General features: G+C 43.7%; 1 protein-coding gene and 1 long non-coding RNA gene across 5 annotated transcripts in view; both read left to right on the forward strand.

Moving 5' to 3' along the window:
* The window catches only part of kif26bb (kinesin family member 26Bb), a 44513-nt gene extending 30573 nt beyond the window's left edge, over window positions 1–13940 (forward strand). For all 3 annotated transcript variants that reach the window (XM_061811574.1, XM_061811575.1, XM_061811576.1), the window contains 8 exons: window positions 507–778; window positions 928–1108; window positions 1280–1427; window positions 1895–2054; window positions 2244–5283; window positions 6905–7054; window positions 8841–8991; window positions 12800–13940. In XM_061811574.1, coding sequence (XP_061667558.1) covers window positions 507–778; window positions 928–1108; window positions 1280–1427; window positions 1895–2054; window positions 2244–5283; window positions 6905–7054; window positions 8841–8991; window positions 12800–12881 — 4184 coding nt within the window. In that variant the 3' untranslated portion in view covers window positions 12882–13940. The remainder of the gene's footprint in view (window positions 1–506; window positions 779–927; window positions 1109–1279; window positions 1428–1894; window positions 2055–2243; window positions 5284–6904; window positions 7055–8840; window positions 8992–12799) is intronic.
* A 2487-nt stretch (window positions 13941–16427) lies between these two features.
* Window positions 16428–21127, forward strand: LOC133496623 (uncharacterized). Of its 2 annotated transcripts, none has more exons than XR_009793825.1 (5): window positions 16428–18010; window positions 19311–20218; window positions 20324–20606; window positions 20675–20793; window positions 20990–21127. It is a non-coding gene; the product is annotated as an uncharacterized LOC133496623 (long non-coding RNA). The 2 variants fall into 2 exon arrangements; XR_009793826.1 differs by lacking the exon at window positions 16428–18010 and adding an exon at window positions 18031–19217.
* The last annotated feature ends 38 nt before the right edge of the window (window positions 21128–21165 follow it).

Genomic DNA, 21165 nt, shown 5'->3' on the forward strand with positions numbered 1-21165 from the left:
GACTTTGCATGTTCTCCTCGTGCTTGCGTGGGTTTTCTCCAGGCACTCCAGTTTCTTCCCACATCTGAAAAACATGCAACATTAATTGGACACTCTAAATTGCCCATAGGTGTGACTGTTGTCTGTCTCCATGTGCCCTGCGATTGCTAGCAACCAGTTCAGGGTGTACCCCACCTCTTGCCTGTTGACATCTGGGATTTGCTCCAGCACTCCCTGTGACCTTTGTGAGGATTAGCGGCTATGAAAATGGATGGATGGATTTTTCAATATTATTGTCACTTTGTCTAAATACGTTAGTGTTGCTTTTTTTCAAATCCCTGTATCCCTTGTATTTGTATCATTGTACAATCTTTTTTCTCAAGATACTATTCCAATCCCAGATAATGATTTTTTGAGTTTAGTTATGCACTGAGATACAACTATCATTATTTCCATGGCATTTTGTAGCAGTATGCCCTGCATGTTATAATGTAAATACAATCCTTGTAAATCATTATCTGTTCCAGGCTCCTGGTCCAGCATGGTAGGGAATGCTGAGAGCATCCAGAAGCTCGGACTGATTCCGTGTGCCATCTCCTGGCTATACAGCGCCATCGAGAAGCGCCGGGAGAAGACTTGGACGGATCTGACTGTATCCGTGTCAGCTGTGGAACTCTGCTGCGGAGAGGAGGACACACTGAGAGATCTGCTTGGGGAGGTTGTCCCTTCTGTAGGCGGCATAAGGGACAGCCCTAGAGCTCACATTCGGCTCCAAGATGACCCCATCCATGGGATTCAGGTGGAACGACAAAATTGATACGTTTGACATGATTTTCATAACGAAAGCATTAAATTGTGAAATACATAGTGTGTTTTTGGGGAGTTATTACTGTATACATGTTTATACATACTTATGACACGAAAGTCTTTCTTTTACTTATTTTTCAGCTCCGGAACCACAATCGGGTCAAGGCCCCAACTGCTGAGCGGGCTGCTTCCCTCTTGGATGTCGCCATTGCAGCACGGCGGCACAAAGATTTCACCACGTTCTTGTCCCACAGCTCGATAATGTTTTTTACTTTGCACGTCCAACCCCCTCGCACACAAGAAAACAGCACCATTGGAAAAGGTTAGTTAGTACTCACTCCATCTACCATGGGAGCATATCCTAAGCAAATAGAATGTTTCCATATTAAAAAATTTCCATCTTAAACCAAGCTTGGCGCTTATCTAATTTCGTTGAATATTTTATTACAAGCTTTTGTTTTCCCATTTTTGTATATAACATTTTTTGCTTTAGCTTCACGTGGCCCGACCAAGCTGACCATGATTGATGTCTGTAGCGGTATGAGGGGCGGTGTTGCATATACCAGATACAAACCTCCGCATTCGGACCTAGGCCCTGTTGTTTTATCACTACTAAGTGGACACAAAACGATCCCCAAAAAGTAAGCAGTTTTATAATTTTTATCACCACATAACTGTCAATGATCTGTTGTGTCAATGCCATTATTATTTGACAAAAACTACTCATATATATATATATATACATACATATACACACACACACACAACACACACACACACACACACCACACACACACACATATATATATATGTGTGTGTGTGTTTACTTGTGCATGTGTGTACAATCCTGCGGCATGTGTTCCCTCTATCTTATGTTCCCTGTGACGATTGTGTTGTATTCAAAATATGAGTATAGCAAAATATTCCTACCGTCTTACTCATCAATTCTTTGAATTTAAATGCAATTTATGAAAAGGTTTTCAGGGTGCCCAAAATTTCTACACATACCCTGTAATATTGTGTTGATGATAAGATAAGACTAGATAAGACTTTAAGGAAAATGAACTGTTTTATGTGACTGAAGTAATATTTTGATGCATGTGTGCAGGGGAAGTAAGCTAACCATGCTTCTTCGGGAGTCTCTGAGTCATGCTAACTGCCACACAACAGTTATTACTCAAGTTGCTAATTCACTGGCACAGCTACAGGAAACCACCTCCATTATCCAGCTAGGTTCTCGCATCCGCAGGACACAGAAGAGGACTAAGGTACTGCATCATAAATTAAGCCGTTTTACTCATACACATATACAAGGATTGTATTTTCATTTGTGCAGTGTCTAAATTCTAAACATTAAAGTAGTATTAAAGTACAATTTATGTCACCAGAAAATTTAGCTCATGTCCAATATAGTCCAATACTAAAAGTAACCTTGCCAATTTATTTTTACTCTACAGCAATCCAGCTCATGCTCACCTCATGGTAGTAGTTTGACGAGACAAAAGAGAGACGCTCCATCTTTATCCCTGCGAGCGTTTCACTCCACAGATGAAGTTGATGTTGACTCACAACATTTTCGTCTCCGCGAGGAGCTCGATGAACACTCCAGTAGTGACCAGTCATGCGATACAGTTATCCAAATAGATTCTGATGGGTTAATCCAGGGTAGAGCTCCTCCAAGGTTGGCAAAACCTGAATTTGTGCCCATTATACCCTCCTTACACCCAAATAAGACTGACGTGGAAGACCCGGAGTTTACTGCTTTGCTCCAACAGCTGCTGAAAATCCCCAAACTCCATGGAGAGAAGAAAGATGATGCCCAAGGACAGAATGAAATGATGAAAGTTGAAATGAAAAAACCCGAGAGGGACTGTCTCAAATGTGACACATTTGCCGAACTTCAGGAGCGCTTGGGCTGCATCGACGGAGAGGAAACAATGCATTTGCTGAAGTCCTCCTTAAAGAGTACTCCTATTAAGGAAATCACTCAAAAGCCACAATCTCAGAAGGAGCCTGGGAAACAGGCTACTACACAATCATCAGAGGTACCACAGATGTTGAAGCAGGGGCTTTGTTGCAATCAGGCATTGGGTCGGGAAAAACAAACAGATGGTACATTTCATGAGGATAATTTTCAGAGAGAAGACTCTGGTCTTTATGACTGCGAGGAGTGCAGTGCAACCAGTTCCAGTGAGGAGCCATTGAATCAAACTCTCCATCACAACACTACTTGTCGTTATCAACTCCCAAAAAACGGAGCCATTCACTCTGCTGAAACACTGTCTTCTGAATTTATACATAGCGAAACTCAGGGCATGTCTACTAACAGTCCCCTTCAGTCTGCACTAAGAGAGGAGAATCATCAAACAGCTGATTGGTTCAAAGCAGACAAAAGGACTTCACCAGTTGGAAAAAGTTTACCTGCATCTCCCCCTTCTCCTTCTTGCGCTTCTTCAAAACCTTTATCCAGCAGTGTTCTACTAGGAGACATCGCAGCTAATGACCCCAAAAAGGATGCTAAGGAAATGAAGGCAACTATCACTGTAACTGTTCAACAGCCGCTAGATTTGAAAGGTCAAGATGAACTTGTCTTCTCCATGGTGGAGGAGGTGACCATTAGTGGCACGTTGGACAGTGGGAGGGCAGGAGGGAACATCATTTGTATCAAAGATGCTGCCCAGTCAACTTCACACATGCAAAGCCCTGCAGGAACCCAACCAATTCAAATCATAAGCAATATAACTGAAGATTCTGCAACAAGCGAGAGAAATGTTTCTCATCCAGGACGAGTGGCAACTGACACTGAAAAGTTACAGTATCATTCAAGAAAAGAGAGAATCCTACCTTCATTTATAAATCCAATGCTTATAAATGCAGAAGAGTGGGATTCAGATGATGTGAAAGAAAAAGAAAGAACTGGTATGACAATAAAATGTCCAGAATCTGATTCTGAGACTCATGTAATCAAATTAGACAAGATATGTAACCCAAACTGCAGTCAGATTTCATGTGACCCAGTAGTCTTGGGAAATGTATCTATTCATAACGACACTGCAGAAAACAAAATCTGTGGCGCGAGGATCAGAAATACAGAGAGGAGTCACCATGGTGACTCGGAGGATGTTTACTCCATGAATCACCCAAAGGCTTCACTGGGGTATGAATCAGCTCACAGATGTATTGGGAATAGTAGGGTAATTGGTGTTTCTTTAGGTTGCCTGGGAACTTCCTGCGCATCCTTTAATACAGGTAGCTTGCCTCGAACCTGGCTAAATGCCAATTGCCAGGAAACTCACAATCACTTGACAGATGGTTGTAGAGACCCAAGGGGGTTGACATCATCCACCCCTTGCAGCCCAGGGGTAACCCTAGAGAGGAGGCGAGGCAAGCAGTCTTCTCCAGTGAACCACAGCCTCCATAATTCCTCTTCACTGAAATATGAAACAGACTACAAGGAAGAGGCTAGGAGACCTCTTAGAAGGGGTGTTGGATCATTGTTCGAGACCTCTAAAGTAGGCATGAAACATGACCATATGTCTGGGAGGATGATGTATCCCTTGGAGGAGTGTGGCAGACTTTTCCATGCCAAAATAGATCAGTTTACCAGCACGTCTCTTGGAAGGAACACATGTGACTTACTAATTTTTGACAGAGAAAGTAATAAAACCTCTCCAAGCTCCAAGGGAAACTCCAAGAGAAGTTGTGATGGGTCTGGCAAAGGGGCTCACAAAGTAAAGAGTGTTGGGGATTGTACAATACCAAGAGCAAGCAAAAGTTCCAGAAAGACTCGCCAGACTAACCACAGTCATAATTCCAATCCTTCTGAAACCTTAACTCAACCCAGGCTGACACATTCAAAGCTGTCTGCTGTTGGGAAACTCAAGATGGCTTGTCCCAAAGTGCGTCGCCTGTCTGCCTCCAGTATCAAGAACTTGAGTCTCTCCCGTCAAGGTCTGCAGCAGTCCATCAACCGGAGTGCCAGTCTTTCACCAGACAGCAAAACTGTTAGCTTTGAGAGGACTTCGTCATTTCTCTCTTCTTCCCCTCCACCCTCCTTTCACTCCATAAGTCGGACTCCGAGCCAAAGCTCCACATGCTCATCCACAAAATCTGCCATCCAGGGATTCACTAATGGTCGCATTCCAGAGTTTCCAAAGGAAAGGCCCACCAGCCCCACTTTGTCAGGACTGGACCCAACAGGCTTGTTTCCTTCTCCGTACAACCAACTTACCTCTCCCCGCACACCTTCTCATATGAGTGGACATGCAAGTGACACCACAAGTGTGCTAAGTGGTGATTTGCCACCAGCTATGGGTAAAACGTCACTGTATTTCTCGAACAGGAACAGTACACTGAGCAGTGGCTACAATAGCTTAGTGAGGGACAGTGAAGCCACAGCCAGCAGCACCTCTAACAGAGATTCTGTAAGCGACAGGAGCGGCTTCCTCCTCAAAGAGTTTCACAGTAGCAGATCATCTCGACGGAGAGGCAATCCAGGTAAAATAAAACAATAGGAATACCTAATATGCAGTCTATGTGGAAGATGACTATAAATCACTGGTTGTTAATGTTGAAGGTACTGGACCCCACATGTTTCATGACTTCAGTCACCAAAGTCTTTGTAATTGGGAAAATAAATGTGATACTCCCCACTCCCCAAATTGAAACATTCTGTAGATACGATTCGGTGATTGAATCTCATGAACAAATCTTTTAAGGAATTGATTTGAGTGTTTCAGTACAATCAAAAGAACTTCCATGCCCATCAGTAGTTGAATCAAGGCATTTTGACTGTTTGTGTTGATTGAAGATGTATCCAAAAGACTTGTTCATTTCTAAAATATATGGCATTGAGTCTCCTTTTTTTTTTTTTTTTTTAATCATCCCATGGCGGCCTCAGGGAACACCTGTAATAACAATGGCACCCTGTCGACCCCAAGTAATGTGTGACTTGTTAATGTTTTATTAATTAATTTTTGAAAATACTATTCTTTGTTGAAAACGTTAATTTACTTTCTGTTTTTGATTCAAGGTCACTAATGGGGTAGTGTTACACATGCCTGACTTTGGTACGGGCAGAATGGGATCAGTTCCCGCTCAGTGATGGTGTCACTATCAGCCTTCCGACTGGCTGGCGGCCAGTTCAGAGTGTAATCTGCCTTTTGGCTGAATTTAGCTGGGATAGGCTCCAGCACTCCCGTGACCCCTGTGAGGATAAGCGACTGAGAAAATAGATGGATGGCTTTTTAATTAACTAATAAAAATATTCTAACATCCTGTGAAAGAGCCAGATTTAAAACAACATAAGCATTTCTTTTTAAATTAAAGCGTGGTTTTTAATTAATGCCAAAGCCCAATGTCATGTGATGAATCACTGCAATTAGAAACAACTCCTGAAATCAACCACCTTTTTGTTTAATGCTGACAATTCTAATCATGAATACACTTCTCCCATCTTTGTTGTCTATTGTTGTGTTTGAGACAAAAAAAAGGCAATATATCAAATGGGGCTTTGGAACAAAATGCTGCTGATTTCTCACTGTGAAAACCCATTTACTGCCATTGAGGGGCTGTTAAATTCAAATATTGATATTGACATGGAGGACTGGCAGTGAAATTTAGGAAATATGCCATAATACCTTCATAAATATGAGTTTAGTTTGTACTAATTAATTAATAGAAAAATAGTTCCGTCCTCCCACGTTGTGATGTGAATTGGAGATGACATGTCTGTAGAATGCAGTCAGATCAAATACACTTAGTGGAAAAGAAAGCCTAGCAGTACCCGAAGTCATATCATTAATATATGAACCCAATGGTTACTGTCACCAACGAAAGTTAAAATGTAAAATCAGGTTGCACTTAGTTCAGAAACAAAAGGGTGTGAAGATGAGTTAAAAAGCGAGATTCAAATGGTTTTAAGAGCAGAAAAACAGGAACAAAAGCTCGTAGTATACTCTAGTGAAAGCGCTCCATGGATACATTGCTTGCTCTTTTGTCAATTACCCCATTTACTAAATGTACATACTATTTTTGTGTATCCACTTCAAGTTTTCAAAAGTTGGCAGAAAAGAGTATCAGCTGTTTTGCGTATTTCTCTTTTATTTTCTGTTTTTAGGTACTCACCCTCGTCACCTTTCTGATGACAAACCCTTCTCCACTAGACAATCATCCGCTTTGCAATCTCGCTGGGCTGATCATGGAATCCCAGAGAACTTTGACATCAAAGTGTACGAGATTGACAACGTGCAACAGATGCAAAAAAAAGGTGCTGGACTTGTTCTTCAGTCAATCAACATTCTCTCATTTTATTTCTGGACAATTATGCACATTATAACCGCAATGTAAATATTTCAGCATTTATAGAATATGCATATTCTTATGCCCCCCCCCCCCTTCCCCTCCTGCTTATTCCTGTCTGAATGTTGTATGGGATTTACTAAAATACTTCAAAACACTGTGATTCGCCTGGAACCAGTTCAGGGTGTATCCCGCTTCTTGCCCGATGACAGTTGGGATCGGCTCCAGCACTCCCGTGACACTTGTGAGGATAAGCCGCACAAGAAATGGATGGGTGGACTTCAAAACATTGAAACAAGAACACATTAAATATTTTAAGGAAACATCCAGGGCCAATAAATACAATTGAAAAAAAAAATGAATGTGGTACCACGTGTAAACAGGAAGTGTTGGGGGAAACTAGTTACAGTACAAGTAATGAGCTTTTGTAATTTCATTACAAAATGAATGGAATTGTAATTTTTAAAAACTTGGATAAAATTGTAATTGAATTGCAGTTGCTTTTGGAAATTTCCATCACTGTAATTTGAGTTAAGTTTGACAAATTTACATGATTAAAAGCAATACAATACAAAGAAATAAAACATTCACGTGACCCTAGTGAGGATAAGAAGCTCAGAAAATGGATGGAAATAAAACATTTAAAACAGAGGCAAAAACACAATAAGAAATAAAGATAAAAAATCACTATCAAAATTAAATGAAAACTATCATCTTAACATTTGCGTAAAGAACAAATAAGTAAATTCCAAAATAATGACCTATATGGTTTTAATCTAATTATAAACAAATTATATTATTCTTATTTATTAGAGGTAACATCCAGCCCTGTGCATGTATTCATTCAAAATGACCAAAATGCAATCAACATGTAATAAAATGTAATTAGTTATATTACTTTGAGAATGTAATTGAGATATTTCACATTTCCTGAAGGGTATCTTGTAAGTGGGATCAACTACATTTTCAAAGTAATATTCCCAACGCTGCAGAAAATATGTGACAGATAATTTAAATATGGATTACAAAATCCTATTTGGAGTTCCCCTTTAAAAAAAAAGTCTAATTGGCCTTGCATCAGCAAAAGTGAAATAAAATATTGCCACCTCACATTGAGAGCAAAAAATGTGCTCCTAAACCCAATCTGCTGCATATGGTGACGTGATGTCCCAAGACGTACGGTCTGGCCCCCTTGAGAACGCTCCCTGCCTCCACCACACTCAAACGTTGCTTCTTGATGCAATTTTAATGACCACATGGGGCGGGAATTGGGTCAATGTGCAGCAAAGAACAAAGACGAGCTGAACATCTGGTGGGCAAAGGGCTGAAAGATAATCTTGTAAAGTATGTATGTTACATTTCCTTAAAAATTATTTGTATGTTGTACATACTCAACACAAGTTTCATTTGATTAATTGTCTCAAGTGGCTTGAGACATCAGGGGCCTTCTTGTTTCAGTCCCCAGTGGGCCTGTCTTCTCTCTTTATTTGGTAGAGGGGGGTTGCTGTTGTGTAAAGAGTGTGTGTGTGTGTGTTTGTGTGCGCGTGTTGGGCTACGGTAGACTTCCTGACCTACTTATACACAGACAGTTCTTAGAGGTCCTTGGGCCAAGGTCAAGGTGAGGCCAAAATTGCTAGTTGTTCTGATAACTCTCCCAAATGAGTGATCATCGACTACATACAAAAGAGGTGTTATAAGATCATGATTGAGATTAAGCGCAAACGCGAGCTGAAAATGTTCATGTTTTTTTTTAGGGATTCACGTGCTTCAACGACAAGCAGCAGTGTTGGGATCTCATACGGCAGACGATCACAGACGTCAGAGCCCAAGCCAACAAATGGAGCAGAGACCGGGAGTAGGTCGGGGAGAACCTCACGCAGGAGCACACCATACAGAACCAAGACTGTGAGTGGAGAGGATTTTCAGTCACAATGTATTTTTAATCGTTGAAGTTATTATTCTTGTTTTATTGTTTTGATGCTTCACATGAATGCACAAAGTTTAAATGTGTTTCCCGTGCAAGCATTGAAAAATAACACTGAATTTTATTCTCTTCTTCTGGGTATTATTATGTTATTAAAACTCTAACAAACGACCAAATGAATGAAAAACACCAATGAAATGCTCACAGTTATTTATTATTATTGCGTATCAGTGATGTTTTCGGCTACTCGCGCGACTCCTGTGCAGAGTTCAGTTTGGACTGAGTGACGGTGTGAATGTGAAAGATTGTTTGTTTTTATACTTTGACTTTTGCCCAAAGTCAGCCGGGGAGGCTCCAGATCCCAAAGACTCTGAATAGGAAGAGCAGCCTCACAAATGTGTCATGTCCAATCGGAACGAGAGTAGGACCCAAATGCAGGACTCGGAAGATGCAAGGTAGTTCAAGGAGACAAGTTTATTATATGCAGAGGTAGGGGATCGAACAGGCAGTCCGGTGCAGCAGCGGTAGTTGGGACGTCGGGCGAAGAGAGCAGGTGAGCGGACAGGCAGGAGTCGGTACACAGGAGAACAATCAAAGCAGGCAGAAGTAACGAAGGAGTCAGGCTTACAAGGTTGGTCAGAGAACGGACGAAGGTCGGTACACACAGGTTCGATCAGGGATACCGGAGCACACGAATGGGACATGAAGATCATTGAACTGGCCCCGGCCAGTTGTCATCGCGGTCATATAAATCCACAGCATAATCAGGCTGCATGAGGCGCAGGTGTGCACCTCCCAATCAGCGCACCTGCGCGGGCACCCACACAGCTCGTGCTGGAGCAGCAGGATCATGACAGTACCCCCCCCCCCCCCCCAAAGGCACGGCTCCCAGACGTGCCTAAACGAAAAAACAGACAATAATTAACACAGGCAGGGGTGGGCGAAGGGGTGTCCGAAGGAGGGCACTCCCCCCCACCCCCCGAACCCCAGTCTGGTGGCCATCCAGGCCACCAAACACAAGGCGTCCGGGTGGACAGGTCAGGAGGACGACCCGGACGCCAAGCACCAGGGTCCCCAAGGGGCGATTCGGGCGGACGACCTCTGTGAGGAACCAAACGGCGAAGCAGGAACCAGAACGAGGCATGCCACTGCTCCGGACAAGAACCTACCACGCCGTGGTTGCAAGACGACCAGGGATTGGTCGCCACCGAGGCTTGGTCAGTAGGCAGCTGTGGATTGGTCACCAACGAGGCCAGGTCATGAAGCGGCTGGGAGCCATCTGGAGCGAATAGGATGATGGAAAGAAGGACCAGAGCCATGACCGCCATCCCGAAGTCTCTCCAGCTCCAGGGTGGCTCCACAGAACTCCCCAGCTCCTCCTGGACATCAACGTGAAAAGGCGGCGACACCATCGCCTCCTCCTGGACTGCAACGTGAGAAGGCGGCGACACCTTCGCGTCCTCCTGGACAGCAACGTGAGAAGGCGGCGACACCATCGCCTCTTCCTGGACAGCAACGTGAGAAGGCGGCGACACCATCGCCTCCTCCTGGACAGCAACGTGAGAAGGCGGTGACACCATCGCCACCTCCTAGACAGCAACGTGAGAAGGCGGCGGCAGTACCACCTCCTCCTGGACAGGAACGTGAGAAGTCGGCGGCAGCATCACCAACTCCACCTCCTACTGGACGGGAGCGTGAGGCGGCTGGGGAACTGTCGCCACCTCCTGGACAGGAAAGTGAGAAGGCAGAGGCAGCATCACCAACTCCACTTCCTCCTGGGCGGGAATGTGAGGCGGCTGGGGAGACGTCACCGCCTCCTGGACAGGAACGTGAGAAGGCAGCGTCAGTGTCACCGTCGCCACCTCCTGGACGGGAACGTATGGGCGTGCCCGTCACCGACAGAGCAGGAACGGGGAGCGACCGTGGGCCGGTTACCGACAGAGCAGGAACGGGGAGCGACTGCGGGCCGGTCGCCGACAGAGCAGGAACGGGGAGCGACCGTGGGCCGGTCGCTGACAGAGCAGGAGTGTGGAGCGACCGCATGCCGGTCGCCACTGGTACTCCAGAGCACAGACGAGAACCGGCTGTGGAGACGTCGCCACCTCCTGGACAGCAACGTGAGGCGGCATCGGGTCGGTCCCCACTGCCACGTGAGCTTGCAGTGCATCTGTTGAAACAACAACTTGGGTGTGGTGCGGTGGCGAATCCGTTTCCAGGGCAACATGCACGAGAGTCGGCAGATAGTCAGTCGAAACTGACACGTGGGCGTGTCTCGGGAGCGGGTCAGTTCCAACTGCCGCGTGAACTCAGTAAAAACCTCGACGTGGGAATGGCGAGGAGGCGGGTCAGTTTCCACAGCAACGTGCGCTTGGCGAGGTGGCGAGTCCGTACCCACTGCGACGTGCACTTGGCGAGGGGGCGGGTCGGTTTCCACGGCAACGTGAACGAGAGTAGGCAGAGAGTCAGTCGAAACTGACACATGGGCGTGTCTCGGGAGCGGGTCAGTTCCAACTGCCACGTGAACCTGCGTCAGCAGCGAGTCCGTCGCCGTTGCGACGTGAGCGTAGCTCGGCTGGTTCACCAATCCTTGCCGGACCTGGGCCATGAGAGCTGCCAATTCCGCGCTCTGCCGCTCTATCTCCGCCCGCATTTCGCGGCGGAACGCCTCGTGATTTGGCGACTCCTCCTCCCTCTGGGCTGGAAGCTTCGCCACTAGCTGCGGGTCTGCCGGTTTTGCCGTTGCCGGCGAGGAGTGGGAGGACGATGTCTTAGTTGCCGCGCAGCGGGAGGCACCGGGGAGCGCCCGGACGGGGCGTCTCCTCTGGCCGCCACGCGGCGGTCCCGGGTAGATGGGCAAGCGGGTTCCCTCATACGTATTGGTGTACTTAAACCTACCGGGCGAAGATGTTCGGGTGCTGGAAACGTGGGGAGGTGAAACAAACTGACTGGGATGAAAGATCGGACGAGCAGATTCATAATCAGAATAATCGGAGTCGTACTCCGGCAGCCGGTCATACAAATCACGGTCCTCCTCATACTCCGAAAAGTCAGAGTCCTGAAGAATATGAGGAGCCGGACGGGTCGTGTTCGGGACATATTCATACCTCGCTGGCGGAGCGTAAGACACGGAAGCGGAGGATATCAGGGAGCCTACCCGGATCGGACAGGCTTGGTCCTCCGGCAGACGGTCTACCTTGCATCGGTCCGGGCGACGCCGGGTCTTTCCTGCAGGGTCCTGTGTTGGCCAGTTCGTTCTGTCACGTCCCATCGGAACGGGAGTAGGACCCAAATGCAGGACTTGGAAGATGCAAGGTAGTTGAAGGAGACACGTTTATTATATGCAGAGGTAGGGGATCGAGCAGGCAGTCCGGTGCAGCAGCGGTAGTTGGGACGTCGGGCGAAGAGAGCTGGTGAGCGGGCAGGCAGGAGTCGGTACACAGGAGAACAATCAAAGCAGGCAGAATTAACGAAGGAGTCAGGCTTACAAGGTTGGTCGGAGAACGGACGAAGGTCGGTACACACAGGTTCGATCAGGAATACCGGAGCACACGAACGGGACATGAAGATCATTGAACTGGCCCCGGCCAGTTGTCATCGCGGTCATATAAATCCACAGCATAATCAGGCTGCATGAGGCGCAGGTGTGCACCTCCCAATCAGAGCAACCGCGCGGACACCCGCACAGCCCAGGCTGGAGCGGCAGGATCATGACAAAATGCATGATTGTGCGAGATGACATTCAAGGTCTTTTGTTCATTTCATTTGTCGTGTACTTGTTTAAATCCACAGACACTCGCTGACATCACTGCCCCACAGGCGACCTTTGGCAGAGTTTCGCAGTGGACTCCCTGGAGCTCCTGGAGGACCTTGAAGAGGTGATTGGGTGGTTGGAGGCGAGGGTGCTCCTCATATTTCGACGGCTCCTCATATTTCAGTCTCAGAGGGAAATAGAGTTTCTTTATAGCCAGTCACGGTAGTTAAATAAGGTTCCCACTACATTTATGTTAACTACAATATCATTGTGGATTATTGCTTATTAAAGAAACATGTCACGCCGTCACCTTAATATTTTCCAATTATAATCAGGTGCTATAATATTTTATTTTCCTTTCAATATATGTCAAAGGTAATCAATGTTTGATGCACTTCCAGTGGAGGATTTTTTTTTAAAAACTGTCCTATTAGCACGTAAGCATGTTTTATTTCTCGGGCGTAGATACTGTATATATGTGTGGATATGGTTTATCATGTATATTCTGAACTTGTTGGTGTCGTTGATCATTTGAGCCTCAAATGTGAGCACATTCTGGATTAAAAAAAATATCACTTTTGCTCTTCATCACTGAATGTACAATACTATCAGTATAGTGTATTATTTTTTTCTGCCTGTTTTGCCAATTTGCCTTATTTAGAGAGACAAAAAACACTGAAACTCACAATGAAGACACTCACTGTAAACTGTCCTTGAAATGAATTGCTGTCTTAGTTTGATGAAAAAAACATTAGCTTTTCTTTTCATTTAGTTGACGCTGGGCTTAATCCTTATTTTTTGATTTCCCTTTGACTGTTTAAAGGGAAATCCATAATAACATCTTTTACTGTACTGTATATACATTTTGGTACTGAACAATATGGAAATCAAACTGTAAATCTTTTGAATCTAGTGTAAAAAAGTGATTTCAAAATTTAAGCCGTTCTTCTTAGACCAAGGAAGTGCCGCTGACTGAGAAGGATCCGTAACTTAGAATAATATTATTTATTGTAATAATATGAACGAGCCTTTTCATTGTTAATACTCAAAATGATCATTTACATTTGTGCCATGTTCTGCCCACATTAGAAGGTGTACCTGTTTCGGATATGGGTTTCTTATTGATGATGGGACATACTTGAATAAATTCACTAGTAGGAGTACATCAAAGTACCTGTGAATCCCCTCCAAATGTGCAAAAAATAAAATAAATGAAAAAATAAATGAAATAAAACCCACTGTCATTGGCTTTCTACTGAACTGTGATGTACCGCGAAGTACTGTATCTATCTGTGTGACATACGAAGTGTGTGTGTGTGTTTTTCCCACCGAACAATCAGCATTACTATGATTTTATAAACACAATACCCTCCTAAAATATACAGTGAAGAAAATAAGTATTTGAAGACCCTGCTATATTGCAAGCTCTCCCACTTAGAAATCATGGAGGGGTCTGAAATTTTCATCGTAGGTGCATGTCCACTGTGAGAGAGATAATCTAAAAAGAAAAATCCAGAAATCCCAATGTATGATTTATTTGTAAGTAATAATAATAAGTATTTGAACACCTGTCTATCAGCTAGAATTCTGACCCTCAAAAACCTGTTATTCCGCCTTTAAAAGTCCACCTCCACTCCATGTATTATCCTGAATCAGATGCACCTGTTTGAGGTCATTAGCTGCATAAAGACACCTGTCCACCCCATACAATCAGTAATACTAAAACTTGTAACATGGCCAACAGCAAAGAGCTGTCCAAAGACACCAGAGACAAAATTGTACAACTCCACACTGCTGGAAAGGGCTACGGAGAAATTGCCAAGCAACTTGTTGAAAAAAGGTCCATTGTTGGAGCTATCATTAGAAAATGGAAGAAGCTAAACATGACGTCAAAGGTAATCAACGTTTGATCCACTTCCAGTGGAGTTTCTCAGTGACAGCCCAGAAACCTGTCTGATCTTGAGAAGATCTGTGTGTAGGAGTGGGCCAAAATCTGTCCTTTAGTGTGTAAAAACCTGGTGAACAACTACAGGAAACTTTGGACCTCTGTAATTGCAAACAAAGGCTACTGTACCAAATATTAACATTGGTTTTCTCAAAATTTTCTCAAATTTAATTATTTAACCCTATTTGCAGCTGCATCACACAAATGGTTAAAAAAATCATACATTGTGATTTTTGGATTTTTCTTTTTAGATTATCTCTCTCACAGTGGACATGGACCTACGATGAAAATTTCAGACCCCTCCATGATTTCTAAGTGGGAAAATTTGCAATATAGCAGGGTGTTCAAATACTCATTTTCTTCACTGTACATAGTAGTGCAAAAGGCAGCAAGAATAAGCAGCAGCATTGTACAGTGAATATAAAACCTCTGTTTAAACCTGTTTTTTTTCCCCTGATACATATGAACGCACACACACAAAAGAGCACAATTAAGATACACTATTTTAAAACTCTTCCCTTTTACAAATGGGATGTTGAGACCCATTTGTCACGACTGAAAGTGTCTCTAATTATTCCTAAATTAAGATGTTCCTGTAGACTTTTCCTGACATGGCTTGTGCTGACATTGAATGTTAACTGGAACTATTCATAATTCACTCCACCATGACTGAGCCCCCAATTCCATCTGAAGAAAGAATCACACTTCCACCACCATCATCAAAGTGAAATCACCATTGTAAATGAGACCTTGCGCTCAACTAGTCTTACCTGGTTGAATAAATGAATCAATACAATACAATACAATACAATACAGCACTGAAGGCAAAAAGGTGGAATCATCAAATTTCAAGACAATAGAAAACAGGGCAATAGAATTTGAAAGTTCACCAATTGGAAAGTTTGAAGGTAATATGCAGTGGTCGGAAACCTTTTCAGATGTTTCAGATGGCCATACTAAATGTATGAAAAATATGACCAAATACTTTCATTATGCTGTACTACAAGCATGTGTTATTTACATTTCTTGAGGCTTTTATTGGTTTTTGGTATCATTGATGAGGTGTAAATCCTAAACTAACTGACAAATAACCATCCACACTCAAATGGACAGTTTAGTCTTCCGTTAGCGTAACATTTTTTTATTTTTAAATGTTAGAGTTAGAGTTAGACTGAATATATATATATATATATACTGTATATAATATATATACTGTATGTATGTGTACATATACAGAGAGAGAGAGAGAGAGAGAGAGAGAGAGAGAGAGAGAGGCATAAGACAGGGCACTGAGAAAACTGATTTTTCAAAAGATCATTAAAGAATAATCTAATATCAGACAGAATGTTTTAATAGCCAAAGACTGTTTTTTAAACTACACAGTCTACTGTGAGAAAAAGAAGCAGAAGTAGAATAGAGGTGAATTATCTAACAATCTGACACAAAGACTGTGGCCAGGATGAATGCAAAAACATTTAATTTCTCTGAAAAGTAAATCAATTAAAAACTGTACATGCACAATATATTCAAAAAACACGAACTGTTTTTAATTTCAGCTTTTAGTTTGTCCTTTTATCGGAGCAGTTCATCATTATAGCCCTGGATGTCAAAACACAATTATTTAGATAGCTGGAATATTTATATAAAAAAATAATACTTACAAACTTACATAAATAAATTATGGTAAATTCAGGTCAAAGAAATTAGCTTACAAACCTCAACTGTTTTGTGTTAACTTGTTAAACGCCACAATAGGCTCACCAGCCAGAGATTAGATTGCAGTGTATGGATAAAGTCGACACATCCCTGTTCAAATGCCATATTTTTGTGATAGTAATTTATACCAAGATGTTCCTTGATCCTACCCCAACTATCTTTGGGCAGAAGCCAGGGTACACCCTGAACTGGTTGCCAGCCAATTGCAGGGCACGTAGAAACAAACACGCACACATGGGAAATTTAGAATCTTCCATTAACATACCATGCATCTTTTTCAGATGAGGAGAAAACCCATGCAGGGAGAACATGCAAACTCCATACAGCGGGGGTCGGAATTGGAACCGCGGTCCTCAGAACTGGGAGGCAGACGCTCCAACAGGTCGTCTCCCGTGTCACCTGACAGTCTAGAGTACAACTGAAATAATCTTGTTTGAATTTAATCTGAGACAATGTTGATTGTGCAAGTGGAGCATATGCTACTTAGGTGCGAGAAAAGCTAGTATAAGTTAACAACAGATGTGCAGAAGGTCCAGCATGGTGAGACTACTACAGTGAGTGCACAAGTTACAGTATGTATGATATATCAGAATCAGAATCAGCTTTAATGGCCAAGTATGTAAGCAGTTTGTGTGTGTATATATATCGGACCAGCAGGATGTGGGAGAGTGTCCTAACATGGCACAAGGCAGAAAAATAGTAGGTTCGCTGATCAAGAATTTAATGACTTAATTGTGAGAGGGGGAAAAACTGTTCGAATGCCTGCTACTTGTTATTTTCATTGTTCTATAGCACTTTCCCGACGGAAGGAGCTGGAAGAGATGGTTGCCAAGATGTGGAGGATCCAAAAGAATCCTGCCTGATCTGGACCTAGTTTACGTTGCGTGTAAATCGTCGATAGTGGGTAGAGTGGTGCCAATAATCCGTTCAGCTGTTTTGATTGTTCGTTGCAGTCGTAGTTTGTCCTTTTTTGTTGCCGCCCCAAACTACACTTTGATGGAGGTACACAGTACTGATTGGATGACTGCTGTTTAGAACTGTCTCAGCAGCTCTTGTGACAGCCCGTGCCTCCTCAGAAGCAGCAAGAAGTACATCCTTTGTTGGGCTTTTTTGAGGATGGAGTTGATGTTCCCACTTCAGGTTCCCAAGAACTTGAAGGTCTCGAGGGTTGACACAAGACAGTTGGACAGCGTCATGGGCAGCTGTGGTGAAAGATGCCTCCCGAAGTCCACAGTCATCTCTACAGTCTTTAGAGTGTTCAACGCCAGGTTGTGTTGACCACACCAAAGCTCCAGTCTCGCCACTTCGATACAACAGGAATAATGATGAATAATTGGCCTGGCAGAATGTGCAAGCAAACTAGACAGAAAAATGGAAGCATGTTGCAGTTGAATTGTAAATTTGCTGTTTAAGAATTTAATGACGAGGGGAAGAAGCTGTTGTAATGACTGCTAGTTTTGGTTTCACATTGTTTGGTAGCGCCTACCTGAGGGGTAGGAGTCAGAAGAGCTGGTGACCAAGATGTAGAGAATCGATAAGGATCCTGCCTGCTCTTGTCCTAGTTTGGGTGGAGTGCAAGTTCTCGAGGGTGAGTAGGGTGGTGCCGACACTCCGTTCAGCAGTTTTGATTGTCCATCGCTGTTGGAGTTTGTTCTTTTTTGTGGCTGCTTCAAACCAGACTGTGATGGAGGTACATAGTACTGATTTGATGACCATTGTGAGCGTTAATCTAAAGAATTTCACATCCCAGGTCGTGGCCTGGGTTAACAACTTCCACCCCCGGGACTGTTACCCCCCAGGTAGTCATAAAGTAGAAATATCCTCTGTTTATATTGAAATGAAAGGAAGTTGTAGCCGATATGTGACTTATTGATTAGCATAAACATTTCCAGTGTATTTTGGGGGGGGGGGGGGGGTGCTGAAGCATCCCTAAAATGGACCACAGTGACCCTAAACTTCTTAACCTTGATTCACCCCATCTATGGTGTAAGGTCAGCAGACTTAGCAGTGAAGTTGTTTAAAATATACAACCAACACAAACACATGCACACATGCAGGCAACCACACATTCAAACACAAACAGACACACACTCCAATGTAACAAAACACATGCACTCTTAATACATTTGTATTCAGTCTACTTCAGATAGCATAGTTCAACGAATTATTTCCAGTATACCGAATATACAAACTAGATAAACACTGACCTTGCACTTTGCGTCAGTGAGCAATATGTTGAACTTTCACAACAATGTCAAAACTCGTGGAACATCGGACGCACACGTGACATTTTCTCCTTGGTACCCGGCGTCTCCCACGGTCTGAGGAATGCAGACATTTGGTGGGTTGCTAACAGCAACTGGTAAGAAATCAAGGACAAATACTTTGTGACTGCAATTGTTTTTCTTTTCAAAAGGTATTTGTACTTAGTATCACGATATCAGTAAAATAAAGCACCTGCTGCTTTTTCTGTATGTCTGTGTGGTAGTTGTCTCAAGACCACATTTTAAAGGTCTTGGTCTTGTCTTGGTGTCTGATTGGCTAGACTCGGGATTTTCTGCTGAAACTGCTCGAGACCAGCACTGATCTGCTTATCCTCAACTTCATTTATGTGATCATAATAAGAGGCCCTTGGTAAAACAACAAATGCCAATGAATGTTTTATTTTTCTTGTTTTCTGAAAACATTTCCAAATTACTCAAGCAATTACACAATTAGTCTAACGACATAAATCATCCTGCTTGTCATGGAGGCGTAAAGCTATCCCAGACCCAAAGAAATTGAAGGGGACACAGGTACACACTCAAACACACACTCAGTAAATATCTACTAGAATACTTTGTGGTATTTTGTAAGGGAAAAACCCCCCACATTTTTTTTGTGTGCAGCCGGTCCATCCAACTTAAATGGGATGATGATGACGTTGTCTTCTACTGTTGAAAGACAAATGGACTTCCATTACAACAGTGACGACCCAAAAGATGAAAGTAATGTATCGCTCCATTAATCCATCCATTAGTAATTCCATCTCTCTCCTTGGAACAATAGGCCTTTTTTAATACTTGGATAAAAATATTGGAGGAGTTCAGACTGGACGGCTCGGTGGTGCAGCTGGTTCTGAGGTCCCGGGTTCAATCCCGGACCAGCCTATTTGCATGTTCTCCCCATGTCTGTGTGGGTTTTCTCTAGGCACTCCGATTCCCTGCCACATCCCCCCCAAAAAACATGCATTAGTTGGAGAATCTAAATTGCCCCTAGGTGCGACTGTGAGTGCAACTGTTGTCTGCCTGTCAGTTCAGGGTGTACCCTGCCTCCTGCCCGATGACAGCTGGGATTGGTCCAGCACTCCCATGACCCTTGGGATGATAAGTGCCTCAGAAAATGGATGCATAGATGATGGTTATTTACTTCATTATGTTAATCCAAATACTTTTGAGTTTCTTTTTTTAATTTCAAATACTGTGATGATGTATAAAAGCATTTAAATGCTATACTATCATAGTATTATGTACAACAATTTGATCAGGATGATCGTGAATCATGTCTTCTGTTGGTAAAGGAGAAGTGGAGTTTAACTCCTCTTTCGGCCATGAGGAAGCTTGTCACTACCCAAAAGGTGGGAAGAGTATACAGTATCTCTTGACCAATATCAACTGTGAGAAAAAGAAAGCACATTATGTTGCCATCGGTTTAAATAGATTGATGATAATATTGTCTTCTGCTGCTGAAGGAGGAGTGGAGTTCTACCCCCATTACTTCTCTTTCAGCCATGACTATCCTCTAAGCTACCAATCAGGTGAAAATATTTGATTTCTTCATCCTTTCATCTGTCCATTTAGCCAATAGTCTATCGACTGTATTGTCTATTTAATCCATCCATCCATCCACCCCACTCTACGAGGTGTAACCGTGTGTCTGCGCTACTGTTTGGACCTCGAGCCGCTGGGCCGCACCATCTTCACCCTCAGCCCATCCAGCCAGGTCCCCTTGAAGCACACTCCGAAGGCACCCTATGGCTGAAGACACCCACCTAGAGCAGGAGCCTGAGCGCCGACAAGTGGTCTGTGAAGAGACACGAGGACGGACAGTGGACCAGAATGTGCCTCGACGTGTACTCGAGCTACGGAATCGCAATTGTGTACAGAGGAAGTGCTGAGAGATACTTGGCGTGGATACCTAAAAAGGTAATGTACGCAATTATCCATGCGTCAATCCAGCTTGGTAAGTTTTATTAAAATAATGATGTGTTCAGTCTGTGTTCGCCGGTGTGCCTGTGATCGCTATGTCGGGTCCGGGTGGTCATGTGACGGAGGTGTGGGATTCCCCCTCAGAGGAGAAGATCGAGCGGTACATGACCAACCGCCACTACAGGTAAGATCCCCTGTCATGATAACCAAAAGTGGGAGTAAGTCACTTCTCAGGACATATTGTTTCATAAAATAGGGGCCAAACAAGTCACAAGTGCCACAAATCAAGGCGTGTGACTTGAGTTGCTCTGATGATAAGGACACAACAGGAAATGCAATCTACATGATTAACTTTGCCCTCTTTTGTTCTCCTGGACCAGAGGCTAAGTCCTGACATGGTCCAGCATCAGTTACAAGGTGATGGGGAGCTCCCGGCTGGAAGTACTCCATCCATGTGTCTGCCAGGAGTCACAAAAAGGGGAAATGGACCTCCCGGGAAAAAAGAAGATCCAGAAGAGGGACATGTTTCATATGGAATGATTGTTTGCGAGATTTA

Source organism: Syngnathoides biaculeatus, chromosome 23 (genome assembly GCF_019802595.1).
Source record: "Syngnathoides biaculeatus isolate LvHL_M chromosome 23, ASM1980259v1, whole genome shotgun sequence".
Lineage (NCBI taxonomy): Eukaryota > Metazoa > Chordata > Actinopteri > Syngnathiformes > Syngnathidae > Syngnathoides > Syngnathoides biaculeatus.